General features: G+C 42.7%; 1 protein-coding gene across 2 annotated transcripts in view; it reads right to left on the bottom strand.

The window, feature by feature from the left end:
• The window catches only part of ULK4 (unc-51 like kinase 4), a 1,043,381-nt gene that overhangs the window by 811,134 nt on the left and 207,523 nt on the right, over nt 1–24,724 (bottom strand). For both annotated transcript variants that reach the window (XM_077269069.1, XM_077269068.1), the window contains exon 18: nt 11,007–11,114. In XM_077269069.1, the coding sequence (XP_077125184.1) occupies nt 11,007–11,114 (108 nt within the window). The remainder of the gene's footprint in view (nt 1–11,006; nt 11,115–24,724) is intronic.

The raw sequence follows: 24,724 nt of genomic DNA, 5'->3' as shown, positions 1-24,724 counted from the left end.
GCTCTGAGAAATCCCTTTACCGGTAAGTAACTACAACTTTCTCCTTCCCCCATGAGAGCACCATGGAGAGAATTGCAGAGAATTGTATTTCAGGGAGGGACAATAGCCTGTAGAACCCTTCTCCCAAAGGTGAGATCATCAAAGGAAGAGGCTAGGTCCAGCCGGTAATGATTGTAGAAGGTACAAGGAGCTGACCAAGTGGCAGCGTTACAGATCTGTTCTATAGAAACCTCCGACTAATCCGCCCAGGAGGTTGCCACCGCTCTCGTAGAATAAGCTCTCAACCCCTCCGGGATGAAATTCCCACGGATGAGTAGGCCAAAGAGATTGCATTCCTTATCCACAATGCCAATGTACTTTTTCAGGGATTGAATCCTTTTCTGGGCCCCTAAAAACACACAGAGACCTATCCTTCCTACACCCCTGGGTAGCCTCTAGGTATTGAACTAAACACCATCTTAAATCTAATATACGTAAACTTTCCTCTTTTGCGTTCTTGGGGTTGGAGCAAAAGGATGGGAAGACTACTTCTTGGGACCTATGGAAGCAAGACACTACCTTAGGTAAGTAGGCAGGATCAAGTTTCAGAATGACCCTGTCTTCTAAAATTAGAGTGAAGGGGGGGGGCTGCCAACAGGGCCTGAATATCGCTCACCCTGCGGGCAGATGTCAATGCCACTAGAAGAACAGTCTTAAAGAGACAGAGTCTTCAAGGAAGTTGAATTCAAGGGCTCAAAGGAGGAACGAGTCAGAGCGGACACTAAATTCAGATCCCACGGTGGTAATCTCTGGCTAGTAATGGGCTAGATCTAGCAGAGGCTCTAATGAATCTAGCTACCCAAGGATTGCCCGCCACATCATGATCATACAGTGCTCATAATGCAGCCATCTGAACCTTTAATGTGCTAGTAGCAAGGCCCTGCTTTAATCCCTTTTGTAAAAAAAAATTAGGATGGTCATGATTGGAACCCCGTGCTGCACAGGAATTTTTTTTCCAGGTTTTTCCAGAGGCTCTAGTAGTGACAGCTTTTCTACTTTGGAGTAGCAAAGAAGCCGAATTTGGGGAAAACCGTCTGTCCTTCAAAAGCGCCCTCCCAAATTCCATGCTGTCAAGTGTAAACTTGCTGCATGAGGATGATATTCCGGCCCCTGGGAAAGAAGATCCGGAAATTCTGGCAGCACCCAAAGATTGGTGATAGACATCATACTCAGCCAGGAAAACCAAGTTCTTTCTGGACACAATGGGGCTATCAGAATTACCCTTGCCCTGTCCTTTCTGATTTTTCTTAAGACCGCCGGGATCAGGATAACCGGAGCAAGGCATAGGCCAGATAATGATTCCATGGAATCATAAAGGCATCTAGAGCCTTTTGTTATTCCTGTTGGCAAAGATATCTATAACTGGGAGACCCCAAATCTCTACAATCTGGCTGAATATGGACCGTTTTAGAACCCATTCACCCTGTGTTAACTGGGTCCGGCTCAAGAAATCTGCCTTGTAGTAGTCTACTTCTTGTATGTGGAGCGCCGACAGAGAAAGGAAACTGATCTCTGCCATCTGGAAAATCTGGGCTGTTATATCTATCAAGGGACGAGACACGATTCTGCCCTGGTGATTTGGATAGGCTACTACTTGGTTGTTCAAAAATACCCTTACATGCTGACTCTGAAAGGAATCTAAGAACTCTATCAGAGCTTGTTTGACTGCTAAAAGTTCTTTCCTGAAACCATTTTCTGCTCCCCCGTCCAGACTCCCTGAGCATATGTGGTGATGACTAGAGACACTGAACACCCAAGGAACCCCTTTGGTCAAATTTTCCATTTTTTTGCCATCAACTCAGGTGTGAAGAAACCAGATTGCATCTTAATTTCCCAGCCAACTATGTTTTAGCAAACCAAGAAGAATTGACTGTTTATCTGTATATTGGATTGTGGATTTAAGTGTTTATTTCTGGTGGGTAAAGAAGACTTGCAAACTGATATACCATTTAACATACCGTGTAAGTTTGTAATAGTGACTTGTACATAATGTGTGTTTATCTTTGTCTATTGAGGTGTGCTGATATGCTAATTGTGCATTGTATTCTGGAATCAGCTTGTTGACTTCAAAAGTAGATAGGAAAAGGCTGTGAGGGGGACTGAAGGACACTGGGTAATTTTAAAAATAGTTTACATGCCTTGGGTATAAAAAGACTCAGAGATCTCATCATCACTAGAACTGAAGTAACACAGAGCTACCAGCTGGACATTCTGCAAAACACCCAACGGACGAGAGACAGGACTGCAGCCAATTCATCATGGCACCATCACGGGGACACGGATCTATGATTCTATAGGAAACAACCTAGGTGTTTTCGGCGTTAGTTGGAAGGATACAGATCTGATCCAGTGACCATCTCTGACCCATGGATATGTTTGGAGAAAGCCAGGTTTTGGGACCCGCTGGTCACCTGGTTCCATGGAGATGGTCAGATAAGCCAGGTGGTGACTCTCTTTTCAACTGGCTTTGGACCTTGCACGGACTCTATGGACTGTTCTCTTTCATCTCCCTACGCTTGTCGTTACCTCTTCTCTCTGTGTCTGTATAACAGGTGGAATAGCGACCCTGGGAGCTCTGACATAACATCTACCATTATCTCGGCAAGTCAGCTGAAGTAATGTGCACCATCCTGGGGTAATTGCTGGGAGTGTTCTGTTTGCGATTGAGTGTTGTGGTTCAATAAAGTATTGCCACATTGTTTTACCATAACCCTGTGTTGTCCAAGTAGCGTTATGCCCACATTTAACACGAGAGCAGGCTTTAGGCGGGATGATCCCTGGTATGTGCAGTTTCGGCTAGCAGACTTGGCCACCCTTCGACACTCTGTTTCCCCACACCAGGGACTTAATAGTTCTTGAAGACAGAGACAGAGTCATGTGTCGTCCTAACTGTCCCCCTAGAGAAACCTGGTTTCCTAAGATGTCTACTTGAAGATCCCTGGTGGGTATTTGGGCCCATTGTACTGCTGGCATGCAGGAGGTTAGGGAACCTAGTAGGGACATAGCTTTCCTCATAGTCATAGTTGGGTATTGTGATGACCTCAAAGCCTGACCCGTATTTTTTTTTCTATTTTGTTTTCCGGGAGGTGGCACGCCTGTTTTGGTGAGGCTAGTAAAAGTCCCAGGAACTCTTGTACCCTTTTCGTCTTGACCATCAATTTTCTTAAGTTTAAGACCCATACTAGGCTCAATAAAGAGGTCATAACTCCTTCTAGCTGAGTTTTGCAGTGCTAGATGGAGTTGCCTATTACTATAAATTTGTTCAGGTAAGGGACAATCAAGATGTTCTGCTCCCTCAGGTGTGCTATCACTTCTGCCTCCAGCTTGGTAAACACTCAAGGAGCCACAGCTAAGTCGTAAGGGAGGGCTCTGTACTGAAAGTATCTGATTCCACCCCCTAAGGAGAGTGCTACATTTAGGAACTTCTGATAGTCTTCGTGTATGGGAATGTGATAATAAGCATCCCTAAGGTCCAAAACCATGATTAAGACGTTAGTCGAAACGCGTCGGAAGAACGCTGCCATGTGTGCATAATGCTGTAAGAAATTGTAACTTGCTTACAAGTGGTGCACCATAGGATGCAACCCTTTCCTTTTTTTAAAAAAATGAAGAAATAAATTTACTGATTTTACTACATTCCTGCTGGATTCATCGATTTTTCTGTTGACTGAGCGCTCAACTTTTCTGTGCAGGAACAGGTGTGGAATAGCCGATATTCAGGTGAGCTGACTATTTTTTTGTTTTTTCTTTGTGCAAAAACAATGATGGGTTTCTTTTGGTGGCCAGAGATTCGTCCACCACACCGGAGCTCATACTCTGCTGGGTAGATCTGCTGCCGGAACATCCACTGCGCCGGAATGGAACTTTGTGTTGCCATATCTCTTTCAGTCTTTGTCTCCTTGGCTGCTGCTGTGGTGGTTCTCCCTTCAGGACATCCATACCTACAGGTGAATGCCGGAGTTACTGGGAGCATCACTTACTGCACTCCACTGCCTTTTAAAGGCAAGCAGGCTTGGCGTGCCCCTGTATCCTTTCAGGCTTAATCATTGAAACTCCCTTCTGGTCATGTGAATCCACCAGCTGCGTCATCAGGGAGTAATGTTGAAGCATCCCCGCACATGCTCAGAGCTGGAAGCCCGTAGGCCTGCATTTGGGAACATGTTGCTCCCCTCACACACCCTGAAAGGTCAACCAGCCACAACGGTGGCAGCTTCAGGACACCGCAGCAGTCGAGACAGGGGCACCCCTGTTGCCTGTACCGGTCTGGCCAGGCCTGGACGACTTCAATCTTCTTGCATTCATATGTTCTTTCTTCAGGTACGCCAGAAACCAACTGACACGAATGAGAGGTACCTCCCTTTTTATCTGTAGGTTTCCTGTTCTTGAAGGGCAGATCCCTTATCTCCGTGGTGCGGTTACGGGGTGAGGAGAAAAATGACAATTCTGGCAACTTCTTCTACTTTTTTTAATATTGTGTTCAAATGTGCAGGAGAAATTATGTTATATTTTCAAAGTTATATATAGCTACATATAATATAAAACACATTTTTTTCATGTTTTTAGTCCTCTAATGTCTCTGTATTGTAGTGTACCGTAGTTATAAATGTATCACTTTCCTATGAAGCCTACAGAAGGGCTTTATAGAAGCACATACATGGTGGGCATGGGTCTTATAGCCGGCCCCCAGCTATGTTGACAACCCATCGGTATCTTGTGATTTCGTTGCTGGCTTTTTGGGCCCTTGGGTGACAAAGGGCAGATATTACTACAGATATAATGTACAGTGAGCAGTGCAGTTACAGGCAGATGGACGTTCAAAAGCGCAAGTCAGCACTTGTTAGACTCTATATTTGGTGGCTCAGTTTAAGGCCACGTTCGTTCACACATTCAGTAACTGGTCAGTTTTTTACATCAGTATTTATAAGTAAAAGCCAGCAGTGGGCGAAAAATGCATAAGTGGTGAAGTGTTTCTATTATACTTTTCTTCTGACTATTCCACTCCTAATTTTGGCTTACAAATAGTAATGCAAAATACTGACCAAATACAGAATGTGTGAACGCGGTTTAATGTTAAAGGGAACCTGTCAGCAGGATTGTGCACAGTAACCTATGAACAGTGTCAGGTCAGCGCCGTTATACTGATTAAAATGATGCCTTGGTTAATTAAATCCATGTTGTGGTTGTTGTTTAATCTGTTTTTTTTTTTCAGTTTTGAGTTAATGATATGCTCGTGCTCCGGGCTGGCCTGTGTGTGTGTGTCATTGTGAATGACCGGTATGTGTTGCAGAGACAGAAGTTGTCCTCTGCTCTGTAAGCCCAAAATGTTGTTGTTCTGGGACCTACAAAGGGAGGCTTACAGGGTTAGTCGGAGAGCTGGCGGGACTGACTAATCATACACACCTCCCACCTATGGGGGTGGTTACAGCTACATAATGTGACCAGGGTTTGGGTCACATGGTCTCTGGGTTCAGAGTGTATGGACCTGGTCAGAGGGGGCTGTGTTCTAAGGCCCTGAAAGAGGTCAGGTCTGTGTTGGAAGCTCCGGCGAGTGGGGACTTCCTGAAGAGCACATGGAGAGACCGTGGACCTGGATGGTTGGTGTTGGAAGGTCCTAGTAATGGACAGACTTCCTGAATAGCACATGGTGAAACTGTGTACCTGCATAGCCTGGGATGGCTTCTGTGTCGGGGAAGCCAGGACTGACAAGGAGTCAGCTTGAGGAGTGGAGCTCTTGGAAGGTAACCTCAGACAAAGGGGGTTGTTATATATGGCAGAGAGGTTTATCTGCTACATGAACAGACTGGTGGTCATAATATGTTCGTGGATGTAATGAAATGGACTTTATGTTATGTGGTTTATGCGGAGTTAATAAACCAAATAGACTATTTTTGTGATAAACCGTTCCTGTGTGCTTTAATCCCGTTGCCAAGCGAGTGTCCCCCAATACACCTAGGGAGTGCTATCTCACATTAGGTATTTATGTGCATGGCTTCTGACAGGTCAATGATCCCTCAGTTACCTGCCCCCTAGTTTACATAATGAATATTATATTTATCATGGGAAAAAAAAACCTTCTACAAGCAGGCACCAGCAGTGGCGCTTGCGCTGCAGCCTGATCGCATAGGTACTGTGTGTATAATAAATTTGTTTGCTGTTCTCTTAATAGTCATAAAATTAAAAAAATCCATTTGAAAATGGAACCAGCCGAGCCTGTACAGTAGCAGCTATCGGTGATCCAGCAGCGCCATTTTGCTAAATAAAAAAAGTCCTGCTCCAAGATGGTGTTGCCTGTGCAGTAGCAGCTATGGGCGATAGCTGCTGCTGTGCAGGCGGCAAAATCTTGCTAGAGAAAAAATTCCTACTCCAAGATGGCGCTGGTGGCGCTTGCGCAATAGCAGCTCTCGGTGATCACCGATAGGTACTACTTCGCAGGTATGGCCGGTGCCATTTTCAAACAGATTTTTTAATGACAATCAGAAGAACAGCAAACAAATTATAAACACAGTACATATGCGATCAGGCTGAAGATCAGGTGCCACTGCTGGTGCCTGCTTGCAGAAGTGTTTTTTGTCCCCCAAGATATACACACTGTTCATTATGTAAACTAGGGGGCAGGTCAGTGAGGGATCAGTGATCTGTGGAAGCCATACTGGTGAATACCTAAGCAGAGCACCACATGAAGACCCCCCTCCACAGGCCGCCCTGGAGCATGAGCATATCACTAACTCAAAACTGAAAATAAAGATTAAACAACATCCACAAGATGGATTTCATCAACCAAGGTGTCATTTTAATCAGTATAACGGTGCCGACCTGACACTGTCTGTAGGTTACTGTGCACAATCCTGCTGATAGGTTTAAGTACTGGAGAATCTCTTTCCCGGCTCAGCCAGCACAAATCGAATAGTGACATAAATAGTCCACTATTTTCTGGCATGTGAACATGACACAAAATAGAATATACAGGTATAAAGGATTTGTCTGTGCATGTCTAAGGCCAAGTAAAAAGTCACAAAACACGGGCTAATGTAAAGGAAACAAGGATAAACAGTGCACGTAGGAGCGAAACACAGATGGTTAGATAGCAGAGGTTAGCCCAATGGAAAAAGCACTAACGGTTTTAATGGAATTAATCACCATAAGTAAGTGTCAAGTAGAATTTAACAAAAAAAAAATCCTCTGTGTCTAACTTTTTATTTTTTTCCCCCACTAGCTTTACGTTAATTACCATATTCAGCTTTGCATAACAATCCTCAGCAAGCAAGACTATGGCATGATGAAGAGCTATGTAGCTAAGATGGGTATATTGACCGTAGTTGGACCAAAGCTCTTCTGCCTGAAGGGGCCCAGAGGCATTAATGGGACAGTAGTAGTGTAAACGGCCTGGGATGGTTAGAGGCGTCATCGCAAGATTTTGCATTTAGGCCCAGGAGCTTTAAGCTATGCCTCTGGGTCCCAATGTCCTATTTTCAGGATACTGCTCGTATATTTCAATTCAGCAATATCTGTATTCCTTCTCCTGTTGACTAGTCAAGCTTCATTAAAGATACGGTACTTCCAGCAGATGCACACCAATACTGATGTGAGAGAAAACAGGGCTAATGAACAAGATGGTGACGATTCCTAAATCTATTGCAATTGTCACCTTGATGTATGAACACCTTGTGGTGCAAAATATAAATTAAAAAGTGCAGTCACGAGAAGAATGACAATGAGAAGATAAGGGGAAAACGTATCGAAAAAGATGTCAGAAGTGAGAGTCAAAACCCTGAGAAATATCCCGTGCTGTGAAGCACAAGACGGCCCCAATGATTTCACAGATACAAATGACAGGATCATTATCTTTGTAGAAATGCTTGCCAAACACGGACAGAAGCTAATGCTTCTCTGTTAAACTTAAAATGTAGGTTGCCAGTCTCGGGTTACTTTATATTGAGCAAAATATTTCACTGAAACAGCAGTCTGCGATATTCAATCCTTCATCGATCCCGCTGCCGCTATGAAAACCAAAGTCAAACTTTGTACAAGGAAGCATAAAAAGTAGCTCAATATTCCATAGCCCTATCCAACTAACAAACAACATTTACAGCAGATTATTACGAAGCATGATATTTAACTCTCACATGATAGCGGTAATTAAAGCAATACCGTCATCCTAGTCATATGACATGCCCAGGTATTCACTATTGATACAAAGTATTTCTCCTGGAGTCAGCATTGATGTCCCTTTTTTCCCTGCAGCTTTGCCCCCACCTCTTACTACATAGATGAGAAGGAAATGTGAAGAATCCAGGGACTTGGAAGTACAGCATGTGAGTCCTGTTGTTGCTAAGAAATACATGGGGCGTATTGATTTCTATAACCCCAATGAAGAAGGAGCTGATGTTCTCTCATTGCCGAGGTACTGGCAGGATGCATTAACTCTTTATAGTTCCAGTTATGTGTTCAAAAGATACTCTATAAAAAAAATCTGATCTGGTAATACACATATATGGGAATTTAGACGTATTGTTTAGAACAAGTTTTCTATTTTAACTTATATTTTAAAAATGTTGATGATCTCTATCTTTTCTAAGAAATATCCTAAAGTGTTGCCATTTTCACAGTCTCATAACAGACAGACACTTTGTGATCTGCAGAGATCACTTTTCTGCAGATATTTCATTCTCATCACAGGCAGAACTATTGTGATAGGCATCACCCATACATAGATGACACAGGATCCAGTATTCACACTAGGGGATTATCATAGTGCATCTCTTCATCCCCCAATTACCTCTACACAAATAACAGAGCATATATAGCAAAATCCCCCAAAGATGTCAATGAACATGCCCAGTCTACTACTTCCTTTGTCCGTATGGCTACGGTAAAGTATATTTCTATAGGCTGTTAAAAAGAATTTGAGACAAAATGGCTATCCACATAAACATGTGCAGAAAGTAGAACATAAATTACAGCGGGTGAAATAAGTATTGAACACATCATCAATTTATATATTTCTAAAAGTGCAATTGACGTAAAATTCTCACCAGATGTCGGTAACAACCCATTCAATCCACACAGGCAAATAAAGCACAGCATAGGCTACTTTCACACTAGCGTCGTGCACTGCACGTCACTATGAAACATGGCGGTGCACCGACGCATGCTGTGGAAGCGCCGCACAACGGGGGCAGCGGATGCTGTTTTTCAACGCATCCGCTGCCCCATTGTGAGGTGCGGGGAGGCGGGGGCGGAGTTCCGGCTGCTCAGGCACGGTTGGAAAAGACGGGAACGACGCACCAAAAAACTTTACAAGCAACGGTTTTTTGGTGGCGACGGTCCAACGCAACACGACACAACCGTCGCACTGCGTCGTTAATAAAGGTCTATGGAGAAAAAACGCATCCTGCAAGCACTTTTGCAGGATGTTTTTTCTCCAAAACGACGCATAGCGACGTGCAGTGCACGACGCTAGTGTGAAAGTAGCCATAGATGTCCATTTTATCTCTTTTTATACATCCTTAAATGTTGTTTGCTTTTTGCGGCTGCTACTTGACTGAGTATTTCTGTTCAGCTTACTTGTAATGAGAATACCCAAGTCCTTCTCCTGTTCTGTAGTCCCGAGTATACTCCCACATTATGTATATGCAGCAGTAGGATTACTCTGGCCTAGGTCCATTACTTTACATTTAACTGCATTAAATCTCATTTGCCAAGTGTTTGCCCATTCAGTCATTTTATTCAGATGGTTTTGCAATATTGTAATGTCAGGGTCAGATTATAATATCCTTCATAGTTTGTTGTCGTCCGCAAAGACTGACACTTTACTCTCAATCTCATCCAAAAGGTCATTAATAAAGAGGATGAAAATGATCGATCCTAGATCCGATCCCCACTGCTGACTATATCCCATTTAGAGAACATACCATGTATGACGACTCTTTGTTTCCAGTCATTTAGCCAATTCCTTATCCATCTGCATATAGTTTCCCCAATTCTTACACTAATCAACTTGTGAGGCAGTTAAAGTTGTAGAGCAAATGTACTTGTTTTTCATTCTACATATATGTTCCTAGGTTTGGAACAAATAACAGGATTTTTACATCACATTGGTGTTCCTTAGGGGCACATTGGTGTCTTGTCCAAAGTACGAAAAATGGAATGAGCTGCTATATGCAAAGAGCTGGTCATTATGTAGTAGGAAACAATACTTTTTCATAAAAAGCATAATAGATTACAACACTCCACATTGTTTTTATATTAAGGGGTTGTCCGGAAATACGTTATTGATTACCTATATGCATAACAGGTCATCAATAACAGAACGGTGGAGATCCGACACCTCCACCGATCAGGTGCTCTGACCTGAGTGCATTTCGATATCACATCAATGATTTTGATGTTTTTTACCAATTATTACACTACGGGCCAAAGGACATAACATAGAATGTGCCACATATGGCTGTAGATGTATCACTGTGATGAGTGACCGGTATCCCATAGAGTTCTGCTCAGGTCTACTGCTGTAGTCATTCATAAGTAGCTTATATGCAAGTAAAACTGATGTAATGGCCCACCTTTTATTATTATGTTGATTTAAGTCAGAAGAAATTTAATATTAGATTTTTAAAGTGGTAACAGATTTGTACCAATCCCCTCCTAATCCCGTACACGAGCTTTTAAAGTTAAAAGGGACAAATGCTTTTAAATCCTTGCCGCTATTATGGTCTTTCCTGCAGCAATGATATCATGATGATGATGGCCTCCATTGCTGGTCTCAGAAGCCGTTCATACCGGCATCACCACTGATGTCAGTAATCATATGCACGTAGATGGCGCGTCACCACTGCAGGCAAGTAGACACAGAGACCATTGGAAAGGCGGTGCTGGAGCTGAAGAGGAGTGACTGCCATGACTTTATCACATTTGCTGCTGTTAGAGAATGTCAAATTGAGAATACCTCCTTTTCAGTTCACACTTACTTGAATAGCAACAGAATAAATGAGTTCTCCAAGAGACGGCAAGAGGCATTGTTTTAACTTGCTGTTCCTGAAATTGTCTCTAATCAGCTCAGTCAGCAAGGTGATTGCCTGCAGAGACATTAAAAGTTTGCATAAATTAACAGAAAATAGCATCATTAAATTAATCTGCACAAAGAAACACACCACTACAGTGAAAGAAAAGCACAAATAACCATTATAACAGCGATGTTTACAAATGGTGTTACAAGGAAATAAAGCATGAGTAATTAAAGCACATGAGAGCAAAGCTAGTTCGTTAGTCTCTTGTTTTTCCATCTAACATATTATAGATTATGGGATTATGGTGTGGGGTTGCAGAGGCATAATGAAGGTTGCCGGACTATTCTAGTCTTCATTCCAGGTACAGTAACAGTTTAGTGTCGCATCAGTTTGGTTGTGGAACCAGTGATATGACCATGTCTCCAGAGTGTCCCAGGTGCCGTCTTTAAACATGACAACGCCAGGCTTTATGTTGCTTGTGCTACTGTAAGCAGTCTGTGTGGCCCAAATGTTCTACCATGGCCTGCAGCATCTCCAGACTTGTTTCCGATTGAGCACATCTCGGCAGCAGCAGATCTTGTTGATTTGCTTGCCCAAGAATATTCATTGTGGCAAAACAATTCTCAGACAACCACTGATAACCTCACTGACGCATGCCAAGGTGTGCAAATGCGACTGAACAAATCAAGATCTTATACAAGTATTGAAAAAATGGAAGCAACATTTTTAAATCATTAACATGTCTATCACCCTGTGATAATTCTACGATGAGAGAAAACAAAAAGAGAGAATGTCCCATTAAATGCAAATTTAACAGATATACTCCTCAACGTTGCATATAAAGGGACATTCTAACTGAATAATAAAGATTATTATTAGTATTATTATTATTATTTATTGTTATAGCGCCATTTATTCCATGGCGCTTTACAAGTGAGGAGGGGTATACATAATAAAAACAAGTACAATAATCTTGAACAATACAAGTCATAACTGGTACAGTAGGAGAGAGGACCCTGCCCGCGAAGGCTCACAATCTACAAGGGATGGGTGAGAATACAGTAGGTGAGGGTAGAGCTGGTCATGCAGCGGTTTGGTCGATCGGTGGTTACTATTAATGGTTATTATTAACTGATATATTCACAGACCTGTATTGATTCTAGAAAATGAAGGACCCCAATTCCTTGTTTTGTATGTTTCCTAAGTACTGCATTCTTATAGTCCAGACAGTCTGCATATGTTTAGTTAAAATGGTTTTCCAAACCTTAACACACAACCTATGTGGTAGTTGAAAGATGTACAAACGACAGTCTTAGTGAATTGGGATCTAATAATTTTATACACAGAAAAGTTGAATAGAAGTCAAATTATTACGAGATAACTACTTTGCCATATAGACTCCAACGTATGAATGTGACTGCTGATATTATAAGGTACCATAAACTGGATAATAGATCCAGAAAATCTGGTTACGTAAAGGACAAGGTCCATATTGTTGTACATTCCCCAACTCTTGGATAAAATAACTACTTGGCTAAACATGAGCTTAAAGGGAACCTGTCACCCCCAAAATCGAAGGTGAGCTAAGTCCACCGGCATCAGGGGCTTATCTACAGCATTCCGTAATGCTGTAGATAAGCCCCCGATATATCCTGAAAGGTGAGAAAAAGAGGTTAGATTATACTCACCCATGGGGCGGTCCTGCTGCAGTCCGGTCCGATGGGCGACGCGGTCTGGTCCGGGGCCTCCCATCTTCATAGGATGATGTCCTCTTCTTTTCTTCACGCTGCGGCTCCGGCACAGGCGTACTTTGTCTGCCCTCAACAGGGCAGACAAAGTATGCCTGCGCCAGAGCCGCAGCGTGAAGACAAGAAGAGGACGTCATCGTAAGAAGATGGGAGGCTCCGGACCGGACTGCAGCAGGACCGCCCCATGGGTGAGTATAATCTAACCTCTTTTTCTCATCTTTCAGGATACATCGGGCGCTTAGCTACAACATTACAGAATGTTGTAGATAAGCCTCTGATGCCGGTGGGCTTAGCTCACCTTCGATTTTGGGGGTGACAGGTTCCCTTTAAATATGGTATGATAGGATACCCATTTATACAACATTTTAAGGTTATGATTTAGGTAAATAGTATCTCAAGTTGCGTCACATTAGTGAACATCCAAAACATCTGGCAAAAGATAATAAAAAATGTAAATTAACATCACTAAATTTCAATAACTGATAACTTGGCAGAATGAATAATTATATGGTCAAAATAGTAATGTTATAGAGAAAAGAGTAAAAATTATCAGCTCACAGCTAGTCAAAATTCTGAAATAATAGCTTGCAACAGGGCTCTGTCCCAATGCAGCAGGGGAAAACCAAGCGAGTTCTCAGGCACTTGTAGGAATGTGTTTCAAACTCATTCATTATCTCAGCTGAGCTATGACAAAGTGGGTTTGAAAATTAAGCGTAAACTTTTTTTTTTTTTTTAAATCTGGATCTGGTGTTTCAATGTGATGATACAATATATTTCTTAGTATAATAATATTTTGCAAAAATCTTGTGAGTCTTGTACAGTGAATGAGGCAATAAAGGTTTATCTTTATTACAATTCTTTTTATAATAGACCATGGGATTATTGGACAATTCTATAGGATATTATGATATATTGCTATATAGATGATTGGATTATGACTTTATATCACAGAATATGAACACGATAGTGCTAAACATCATATGTTGTATAATCCCAAATCTACGTAAGGTCAAAACAAGTCTTAGTAGGAAAAGTCAACCTCATGTCGACATTGCATTGTATATGTTTCTCTTCTGTTTGTAGTCGGCTGTCTGTAGATTTTTTTAGTCTGGATTTAGTTGCCCTCAACATGCAAATTATTTTAAGTCGCTGTTTGGTGGATACTTCTCTCTGTCTGAATTCTGAGATTAGTCTCCTAGAGGAAATTAAGCCTATTTTGAATATATAGTGTTTTCCATGAAAAAAATATGTGTATTGGTTGTAAAATCCACAGTTTACCCTCAAAATTCTGACCCAGATTTGGAACCATATCCCATGTGGATATTTCACATGTGGCTACTTGCTGTGGTCTCTTGGTGGGAATTCATAAAGAAATAGCTTTAGTAAGTGAAATATCACTGATTGAATTGTTCAGCTCTGTAGTGGAAAAAAATCTGTGGTCATAAGAATGTCAAAAGGCATTTCTTATTGAACACGATGGAAGATGGCTTGGGGTTGGATTTCACACAGATTTGGGAGCATAATATTCACGAAAATGAACTGTACATTGTAAAAACCCAAGATTATTAAGTTGAACACTAACCGAGTATTTAAAAGGGTTGTCCACTACTTGGACAACCCCTTCTCAATTGCTATAGTCCCTCCCTCTTCTATATATATAATTGTCTAAGGGTTTTTCCGTCTGTCTGTCTGTCTTTCCTGGAAATCCCGCGTCTCTGATTGGTCGAGGCCGCCAGGCCTCGACCAATCAGCGACGGGCACAGCATGGCAACGATGATGTCATAAAGGTTGCCTCGACCAATCAGCGACGGGGACAGTCTGCCGCGAATTCGCCTCAACCAATCAGCGACGGGCACAGTATCGACGTAGATGTCATAATGGTTGCCATGGCGACGATGTCATAAAGGTTGCCTCAACCAATCAGCGACGGGCACAGTCTGCCGTGAATTCTGGAATCATCATTGTCCATATACTACGGGGATATGCATATTCTAGAATACCCGATGCATTAGAATCGGGCCACAGTCTAGTATAAAATAACAGCCTATAATCACTTCCGGTGCCAGTGCCATTCCAGAGATGACGGCACTGGCTTCCCCAGGGCTTGTATGACATTATGTCACATGAGCACTGCAGCCAATCATTGGCTGCTTCACTCTCACTTTCTCGGATGAAAAGTAGGACTATATAAGGTGGACTATAGAAATTGAGAAGGGGATGTGCAATTACTGTACAACCCCTGTAAGGTATAACATGGATGTGAGTTTCCAGAAAATGGAATTTAGGCTTTCAGCTGCTGGAATTTATGAATGTGAAAAATAACATGGTTTTAAAAGTGAATATAGGCCATTACAAAGGCTTTGCTCCTGTCTTTAATAAAAATGCTTGTATACTAAATTTAGTTAAGCAACGAATACTGAACCATAGCATTACTTTTGCAAGAAGTAATTTATCTATGAAATGAGTACGGTAAAACTTTTACTGTCAACTATATGGAAACGGGGAGTCAATTTATCAGATGCTCATAGAATATTTGGTCAGCATACACCGACGTTCTGCTCTAAAGGTATTTAAACAAATATAGATAATTGTTTCTACAAATTCATCTGAATATTTATTGTTGTAAGGCAGGCAGAAACACTCATGCAATATTCAGAGCTTTGGCATCTGAGTAAATATCACTAAATATTTAAAAAGTCTCCGGAGAAATGTTTTATAAGATTGTATCCATGTGCTGCAGAACCTATGCTTAAATATTCAGTCAGTTGAGGTAGATTTGATGGATTTTATTGAATGCACAGAGCAGCGTACCTCAGTAGGTCCAGCAGGATTTGGGAGAATCCCAAAAAGCCTGTGGCATACTTTATTCATACAGACTTGGAACACAACGAAACGTATGAAGACAACATTGTAGCAGGAACAGTTGTATGTCATGAATATGCACCACATCCGCCATTCGTTTTGTACCAGCATTTCATGAAGAAATTGAAATATTTAACATTTTTTTGGTTTGTTGAATGAACACTTGCAGATTATTGATACACAGTCGTTTCACTAGATGTTTCACAAATGGAGCCTTATACAAAAAAAAATGCTGTCTACTTCTGTTACTTGCATGTAAAATTCATTACTGGTAATTATTAAAAGAAAAAATAAAATCTTGCTCCCTTTACTAGACCTACATATTTCTTAATTTGCATATACTTATCCAATATGCACTGTCTTATATTTGTAGGCACCCACAATTCTGACCTAAAAGAAACACCCATTGAGGCCAGGAGTTGTGCCAGCATGGTCACACGAGCCTTTATTTGTCTTACATAACCACGTCTCCCTTCTGGCTCTTCCTGCTAGTAAAGTGCTGGGACAGGAGGCGGACAGCAGTATCAGAGTGAGGAGAGACGCGAAAGCTGCCAAGCACTGTGTAGCCCAATAATCTGTCTGTGATAGAAGCTACTCCCTGTTTTGGAGATGGATTTAGACTTTAAAATTACTATAAAGTAGGACGCTCCCCTAAAAGAGTTTGCACCGAGATGTGAAGTTCTCCCTAACCTATAGGGGATGATCCCCTGATAGCTGATTGTCTGATCACTATGACCCCCATGGATCCTGAGAATAGATCCAGAGGCCCTGAAGAGGCCAGTCTGAACAGAGGGGAAGTCGTGCACGTGCACCTAAGCTCCATTAGTTCTCAATGGCAGTGCGAGAGATAACTGAGACATCTCCGGGATTCCCAATGGCTAGGGGATAACTTCATAACTTGGTACAAATCCTTTGAATACTTACCATAAGAACTGAAAAAATGTGCCCAAGATCAGAAACTATCTAACGAGAAATAAGGGACATAAAAAAATAGCATTAAATTATTTACACAAAGTTGTACCTTATATTTCATTACGTCCAAGAGACAATACACTAAAGATGTATTCCATTCCCCAAGATCCTATCCCAATATGTAGTAAGTGTAATAATAATAATATTAGAAAATATCTCCAATTAGTAATGTAGTATGGTTCTTCTGATTTGTTGTGTCTCTTTCCTCATGTGCAAGGCATTACAAGGTATCCATGGTTATGACCACTGATATAGTGATAGTTAGGCCGGGGTCACATTTTCGAGTGCAATGAGAGAGACTCGTATCAATACCCAGCCCTGCCGCCGGCACTCGGGACCGGAGTGTGCGGCTGCATGTATTAGGTTGGTTTCACACTTGCGTTTTGATCTGCAGCGTTTTTAAAAAAAAAACGCATGTGGTGAAAAAACGCATGTAAACGCGGCAAAACGCCGCGTTTTTTAGACACATGCGTTTTTGCATGCAGAAAAAAAAGCGGCGTTTTGCGGCGTTTACATGCGTTTTTTCCTCCGTTTGCGTTTTTTAAATGCATGCTGAGAAGTGTGTGACAGCTGCCAATCATCAAAATCAACTAGAAAACCCACTAAAAACAGAAATAGCTAGTGTTAGGGTTAGGATCCCTAGTAACCTGTTGTGATCCGCTTTTTGGGCTCCCCTGGTGGTGGCTGGTGGTATTGGAAACTTGTGTGTGCTTTTCTGCCTTAGCTCACCTGCTTCCATCAGTTTTGGGAGTTCCCTATTTAGCCTTGCTCTCCAGTCACTTCCTTGCCGGTCATCATTGTAACCTGAGTCTTTCAGTTGCATGTTCCTGCTACTAGTCTGCTGATCAGCTAAGTGGACTCTTGTCCTTTTGTTTTGTATTTTTGTCCAGTTTACAGTTTTGTCATTTCCTGTTACTGGAAGCTCTTGTGGACTGAAATTGCCACTCCTGTGTGATGAGTTGACACAGGAGTCTTAAAGTAATTTCAGGATGGTTTTTTGAAAGGGTTTTTCAGCTGACCGTGAAGTCCTCTTTTGTATCCTTCCTCTATCTAGTAAGTGGACCTCGCTTTGCTAAATCTACCTTCATACTGTGTATGTCTTTTCCTCTGAACTCACCGTTACTATATGTGGGGGCTACTATCGTCTTTGGGGAATTTCACTAGAGGTAAGCCAGGTCTGTTCCTTCCTCTTCCAGGCGTAGTTAGTTCTCCGGCTGGTGCATGGCATCTAGGCAGCCGTAGGAATGCTTCCTGGCTACTGTTAGTTGTGTGGTAGATTTAGGTCACGGTCAGCTTGAGTTTCCATCACCCGAGAGCTAGTCTGTTATTTTTGTGTTTCTGATGTTCCCATGCCATTGGGGAATCATGACAGTATGACCGGCCAGTGTTAAAGTAATTGGCAGTAGAAAGGAGAGTAAAAGAAGTCTGTAGATTTTTTTTTTCTCCCTCTCATGTTTGCTACTTAGTTGGCTCAGTTGTATTTCTGCTCTATTTACAGCCTTGCCTTTCTCTCCTTCTAATCCTTGAATGGCTCTGATCTCTCCGGTTTAAGGATGGACCCTCAGAGTTTGGCTGCAGGTTTAAATAATCTTGCTGCGAAGGTTCAGAATTTACAGGATTGTGTTATACGTACTCCTATTTCTGAACCTAAGATTCCTACACCAGAGGTATTTTCCGGAGATAGATCTCGGTTTTTGAATTTCAAATGTAATTGTAAATTATTCCTTTCTCTCAGACCTCACTCCTCAGGAGATCCTGTTCAGCAGGTTAAGATTGTGATTTCTTTGCTGCGAGGTGACCCTCAAAATTGGGCATTTTCATTGACACCAGGGGATCCTGCGTTGCTCAATGTGGATGCGTTTTTTCTGGCTTTAGGGTTGCTGTATGAGGAACCTAATTTGGAGATTCAAGCTGAAAAAACTTTAATAGCCCTGTCTCAAGGGCAAGATGAAGCTGAGATATACTGCCAAAAATTTCGTAAATGGTCTGTGCAAACTCAGTGGAATGAGTGTGCCCTAGCGGCAAATTTCAGAGAAGGCCTTTCTGATGCCGTTAAGGATGTCATGGTGGGGTTTCCTACGCCCACAGGTCTGAATGAGTCCATGACAATGGCGATTTAGATTGATCGGCGTTTGCGGGAGCGCAAACCCGTGCACCATTTGGCGGTATCTTCTGAAGGGACGCCAGAGAAAATGCAATGTGACAGAATTCTGTCAAGAAGCGAGCGGCAGAATTATAGGCGCAAAAATGGCTTGTGCTTCTACTGTGGTGATTCCGCGCATGTTATATCAGCATGCTCTAAACGTACTAGGAAGGTTGACAAGTCTGTTTCTATTGGCACTTTACAGTCTAAATTTCTTCTGTCTGTAACTCTGATTTGTTCATTATCAGTTATTACCGTGGATGCCTATGTGGACTCTGGCGCCGCTCTGAGTCTCATGGATTGGTCCTTCGCCAGGCGCTGTGGGTTTGATTTGGAGCCTCTGGAAGTTCCTATACCTCTGAAGGGTATTGATTCTACACCTCTGGCTTGTAATAGACCACAGTTCTGGACGCAAGTGACTATGCGTATGACTCCAGACCATCAGGAGATGATTCGCTTCCTCGTGTTGCATAATTTACATGATGTGTTAGTGCTTGGATTACCATGGTTACAATCTCATAACCCAGTACTGGACTGGAAAACTATGTCTGTGTTAAGCTGGGGATGTCGGGGGGCTCATGGGGACATACCTTTGGTTTCTATCTCGTCATCTATTCCCTCTGAGATTCCGGCATTTTTGTCGGATTTTGGGGATATTTTTGAAGAGCCTAAAATTGGGTCTCTCCCTCCCCACAGAGAGTGTGATTGCGCCATAGATCTGATTCCAGGCAGTAAATTTCCAAAGGGTCGTTTGTTTAACCTATCTGTACCTGAGCATGCTGCCATGCGCGAGTATGTTAAGGAGTCCCTGGAAAAGGGACATATTCGTCCTTCTTCATCACCTTTAGGAGCTGGGTTTTTCTTTGTCTCTAAAAAGGATGGCTCGCTGAGGCCTTGTATTGATTATCGACTCCTGAATAAAATTACTGTCAAATATCAGTACCCGTTGCCGCTGCTTACTGATTTGTTTGCTCGCATAAGGGGGGCTAAGTGGTTCTCCAAGATTGATCTCCGTGGGGCGTATAATTTGGTGCGAATTAAGCAAGGGGATGAGTGGAAAACCGCATTTAATACGCCTGAGGGCCACTTTGAGTATTTAGTAATGCCTTTCGGCCTTTCTAATGCACCTTCAGTTTTTCAGTCCTTTATGCATGATATTTTCCGTGAATATCTGGATAAATTTATGATTGTGTATTTGGACGATATTTTGATTTTTTCTGAGGACTGGGAGTCTCATGTTCAGCAGGTCAGGAGGGTTTTTCAGGTTTTGCGGGAGAATTCTCTGTGTGTAAAGGGTTCTAAGTGTGTTTTTGGGGTTCAAAAGATTTCTTTTTTGGGGTACATTTTTTCCCCTTCTTCTGTTGAGATGGACCCTGTCAAGGTTCGGGCTATTTGTGACTGGACGCAGCCTACTTCTCTAAAGGGTCTTCAGAAGTTCTTGGGCTTTGCTAATTTTTATCGTCGATTTATAACTGGTTTTTCTGGTGTGGCTAAGCCTCTTACGGATTTGACTAAGAAGGGTGCTGATGTTGCCAATTGGTCCTCTGCCGCTGTGGAGGCCTTTCGGGAACTTAAGCGCCGCTTTTCGTCTGCCCCTGTGTTGCGCCAGCCCGATGTCTCTCTCCCCTTTCAGGTTGAGGTCGATGCTTCCGAGATCGGAGCGGGGGCGGTTTTGTCGCAGAAAAGTTCCGATTGCTCAGTGATGAGACCTTGTGCGTTCTTTTCTCGAAAATTTTCTGCCGCCGAAAGAAATTATGATGTCGGTAATCGGGAGCTTTTGGCCATGAAGTGGGCATTTGAGGAGTGGCGTCATTGGCTTGAGGGTGCTAGACATCAGGTGGTGGTTTTGACTGATCACAAGAATCTGATTTATCTTGAGTCTGCCAGGCGCCTGAATCCTAGACAGGCGCGCTGGTCGTTGTTTTTCTCTCGGTTTAATTTTGAGGTCTCATATCTACCAGGTTCTAAGAATGTGAAGGCGGATGCCCTTTCTAGGAGTTTTGAGCCTGATTCCCCTGGTGATTCGGAACCTACAGGTATCCTTAAGGATGGGGTGATATTATCCGCTATTTCCCCAGATCTGCGACGTGCTTTGCAAGAGTTTCAGGCGGATAGACCTGATCGCTGTCCACCTGGTAGACTGTTTGTTCCTGATGATTGGACCAGTAGAGTCATCTCGGAGGTTCATTCTTCTACGCTGGCGGGTCATCCTGGAATTTTTGGTACCAGGGATTTGGTGGCTAGATCCTTCTGGTGGCCATCTCTGTCTCGAGATGTGCGTGTTTTTGTGCAGTCTTGTGATGTGTGTGCTCGGGCCAAGCCTTGTTGTTCTAGGGCTAACGGGTTGTTGTTGCCCTTGCCTATTCCGAAGAGGCCTTGGACGCACATCTCGATGGACTTTATTTCTGATATTCCTGTCTCTCAGAAGATGTCTGTTATCTGGGTGGTGTGTGACCGTTTTTCTAAGATGGTTCATTTGGTGCCATTGCCGAAGTTGCCTTCCTCGTCTGAGTTGGTTCCTTTGTTTTTTCAAAATGTGGTTCGCTTGCATGGTATTCCTGAAAATATTGTTTCTGATAGGGGTACCCAGTTCGTTTCTAGATTTTGGCGGGCATTCTGTGCCAGGTTGGGCATTGATTTGTCTTTTTCGTCTGCCTTCCATCCTCAGACTAATGGCCAGACGGAGCGAACTAATCAAACTTTGGAGACGTATTTGAGGTGTTTTGTGTCTGCGGATCAGGATGATTGGGTTGCCTTTTTGCCGTTGGCGGAGTTTGCTCTTAATAATCGGGCTAGTTCTGCCACCTTGGTTTCCCCTTTCTTTTGCAATTCGGGGTTTCATCCCCGTTTTTCTTCTGGTCAGGTAGAGTCTTCGGATTGTCCTGGAGTGGATGCTGTGGTGGATCGGTTGTATCGGATTTGGGAACAAGTGGTGGACAATTTGAATTTGTCCCAGGAGAGGACTCAGCGGTTTGCTAACCGCCAGCGTCGGGTTGGTCCTCGCCTTCGTGTTGGGGACTTGGTGTGGTTGTCTTCCCGTTTTGTCCCAATGAGGGTTTCTTCTCCTAAATTTAAGCCTCGGTTCATCGGTCCCTATAGGATTTTGGAGATTATTAACCCTGTTTCCTTTCGTTTGGACCTTCCGGCATCTTTCGCTATCCATAATGTGTTCCATCGGTCGTTGTTGCGGAGATACGAGGTGCCGGTGGTTCCTTCTGCTGAGCCTCCTGCTCCTGTGCTGGTTGAGGGTGAATTGGAGTACGTTATAGAGAAGATCTTGGACTCCCGTATTTCCAGGCGGAGACTCCAGTATCTGGTTAAATGGAAGGGCTATGGTCAGGAAGATAATTCTTGGGTAACTGCCTCTGATGTTCATGCCTCGGATTTGGTTCGTGCCTTTCATAGGGCTCATCCAGGTCGCCCTGGCGGTTCTTGTGAGGGTTCGGTGCCCCCTCCTTAAGGGGGGGGTACTGTTGTGATCCGCTTTTTGGGCTCCCCTGGTGGTGGCTGGTGGTATTGGAAACTTGTGTGTGCTTTTCTGCCTTAGCTCACCTGCTTCCATCAGTTTTGGGAGTTCCCTATTTAGCCTTGCTCTCCAGTCACTTCCTTGCCGGTCATCATTGTAACCTGAGTCTTTCAGTTGCATGTTCCTGCTACTAGTCTGCTGATCAGCTAAGTGGACTCTTGTCCTTTTGTTTTGTATTTTTGTCCAGTTTATAGTTTTGTCATTTCCTGTTACTGGAAGCTCTTGTGGACTGAAATTGCCACTCCTGTGTGATGAGTTGACACAGGAGTCTTAAAGTAATTTCAGGATGGTTTTTTGAAAGGGTTTTTCAGCTGACCGTGAAGTCCTCTTTTGTATCCTTCCTCTATCTAGTAAGTGGACCTCGCTTTGCTAAATCTACCTTCATACTGTGTATGTCTTTTCCTCTGAACTCACCGTTAATATATGTGGGGGCTACTATCGTCTTTGGGGAATTTCACTAGAGGTAAGCCAGGTCTGTTCCTTCCTCTTCCAGGCGTAGTTAGTTCTCCGGCTGGCGCATGGCATCTAGGCAGCCGTAGGAATGCTTCCTGGCTACTGTTAGTTGTGTGGTAGATTTAGGTCACGGTCAGCTTGAGTTTCCATCACCCGAGAGCTAGTCTGTTATTTTTGTGTTTCTGATGTTCCCATGCCATTGGGGAATCATGACAGTAACCCTAGGGATCCTAACCTTAACCCTAGGGATCCTAACCCTAACCCTAGGGATCCTAACCCTAACCCTAGGGATCCTAACCCTAACCCTAGGTATCCTAACCCTAACCCTAGGTATCCTAACTCTAAGGGTTAGGATCGTAACCCTAACCCTAAGGGTTAGGATCCCTAGGGTTAGGGTTACGGTTAGGATCCCTAGGGTTACTAGGGATCCTAACCTTAGGGTTAGGGTTAGGATCCCTAGTAACCCTAGGGTTAGGGTTTTCTTGTTTTTACTTGTGTTTAGGGTTAGGGTTATGGTTTTCTTGTTTTTTCTTGTGTTTAGGGTTAGGGTTTTCTTGTTTTTTCTTGTGTTTTTCTATAAAAATGCATGCGTTTTTAACGCAAGCAAACGCATGTGCTTAAAAACGCAAGCGTTTACATAGACAGCAATGCATTTTTTGGCCGCGAATAAACGCATGCGGTTTTTTGCGGCAAAAAAACGCCGCTAGAAATTAATACAGGTTGCATTTCTGCAAATGAACGCACGCGTCAAAAAACGCATGCGATGCCAAAAACGCGTCAAAACGCACGCTAAAAAAAGCATGTGTTTTTTACTGTTAAGTATAGAAAAAAAAACACATGCGTTTTTTAGCGCTAAAACGCTGCAGATCAAAACGCAAGTGTGAAACCAGCCTTAGCTGTCCTGAGTGCCGGCGGCAGTGCCAGGTATCGATGCAAGTCTCTTGCAAGTCGGACCCCGGCCTTAGGTAGTTAGTTCTTAGTTGATACCTAAGGTCCTGCAATGCCTGCACATGAGGAAAGAGACATAGTGAATCAGAAAAACTATACTACATTTCTAACTGGAGTTATTTGATAATATTATTATTATTTCAACATGTACTATATATTGGGATAGGAACTTGGGAGATGGGAATACCCCTTTAAGTGTGCTTTTAACTGCATCTGTCCTATCTTATAACATGGATGTTGTATTGAGCATCAACTTATGTAGGATTAATGCAGGTTTATGACTAGTAAATTACTTTATGTAAAAGAGGGAAAATAAATGATCTCCTAATCCTACAGACAGAAACCTTACAGCAATACATAACGGTGTTTTATTTGTAAAGCTTCACGTTCCTCAAGCATTGCATTATTAAGCACTGTGCAGAAACAAATCCATGCACGTGATTTGTGTCTATAAAACATGACCTTCTGAAATCAATGTTTCCCTCCCCTTCAATGTATTGAGCAGATAATCTACTGAAAGGTCAAAACTTCTAACAAAAATTAAGCCGTCCTTGAGCAATGCACAGACAGTAGGTTAAGTGGACTGGGTTTCACATGACTGACATTTTAAATTACTCATATAGAATGTGCATATGAAAAGGTTTTATTGATTTCCTACACAAATTCAAAGTTCATAACTAAAATCAACAGAACTTTACTTTATGCACCTCCTGTGCTGTGTGGGTGGGTATGAATCCCAAGTAACATACTCCGAAAACAGAACAGAAAACTCACACAGTACCAGACTACCCTCCTGTGGGTCCAGAGTTGGAAATTATGGTAGGCCCCAAAGGTCTAGCAGAAGAGAAGACCAACTTTGTACCACTAGTGTTTCCCTCTTTGGGAAGGATTCACACATACCTAATAGACTTTACTAAACTGATGATGTATCTTGTGTGAGAAAAGTACTTACAGTCGATGTGGATATGTTCCATATAGTTAGCGGGTAGCAAAATAAATAATTTTCCACATTAGGCCCAAGGAACAT

The sequence above is a fragment of the Ranitomeya variabilis genome, chromosome 6, assembly GCF_051348905.1.
Source record: "Ranitomeya variabilis isolate aRanVar5 chromosome 6, aRanVar5.hap1, whole genome shotgun sequence".
Taxonomy (NCBI): Eukaryota; Metazoa; Chordata; class Amphibia; order Anura; family Dendrobatidae; genus Ranitomeya; species Ranitomeya variabilis.
The sequence above is the reverse complement of the archived record's forward strand: the minus strand, read 5'-3'. Positions and strand labels throughout refer to the sequence as shown.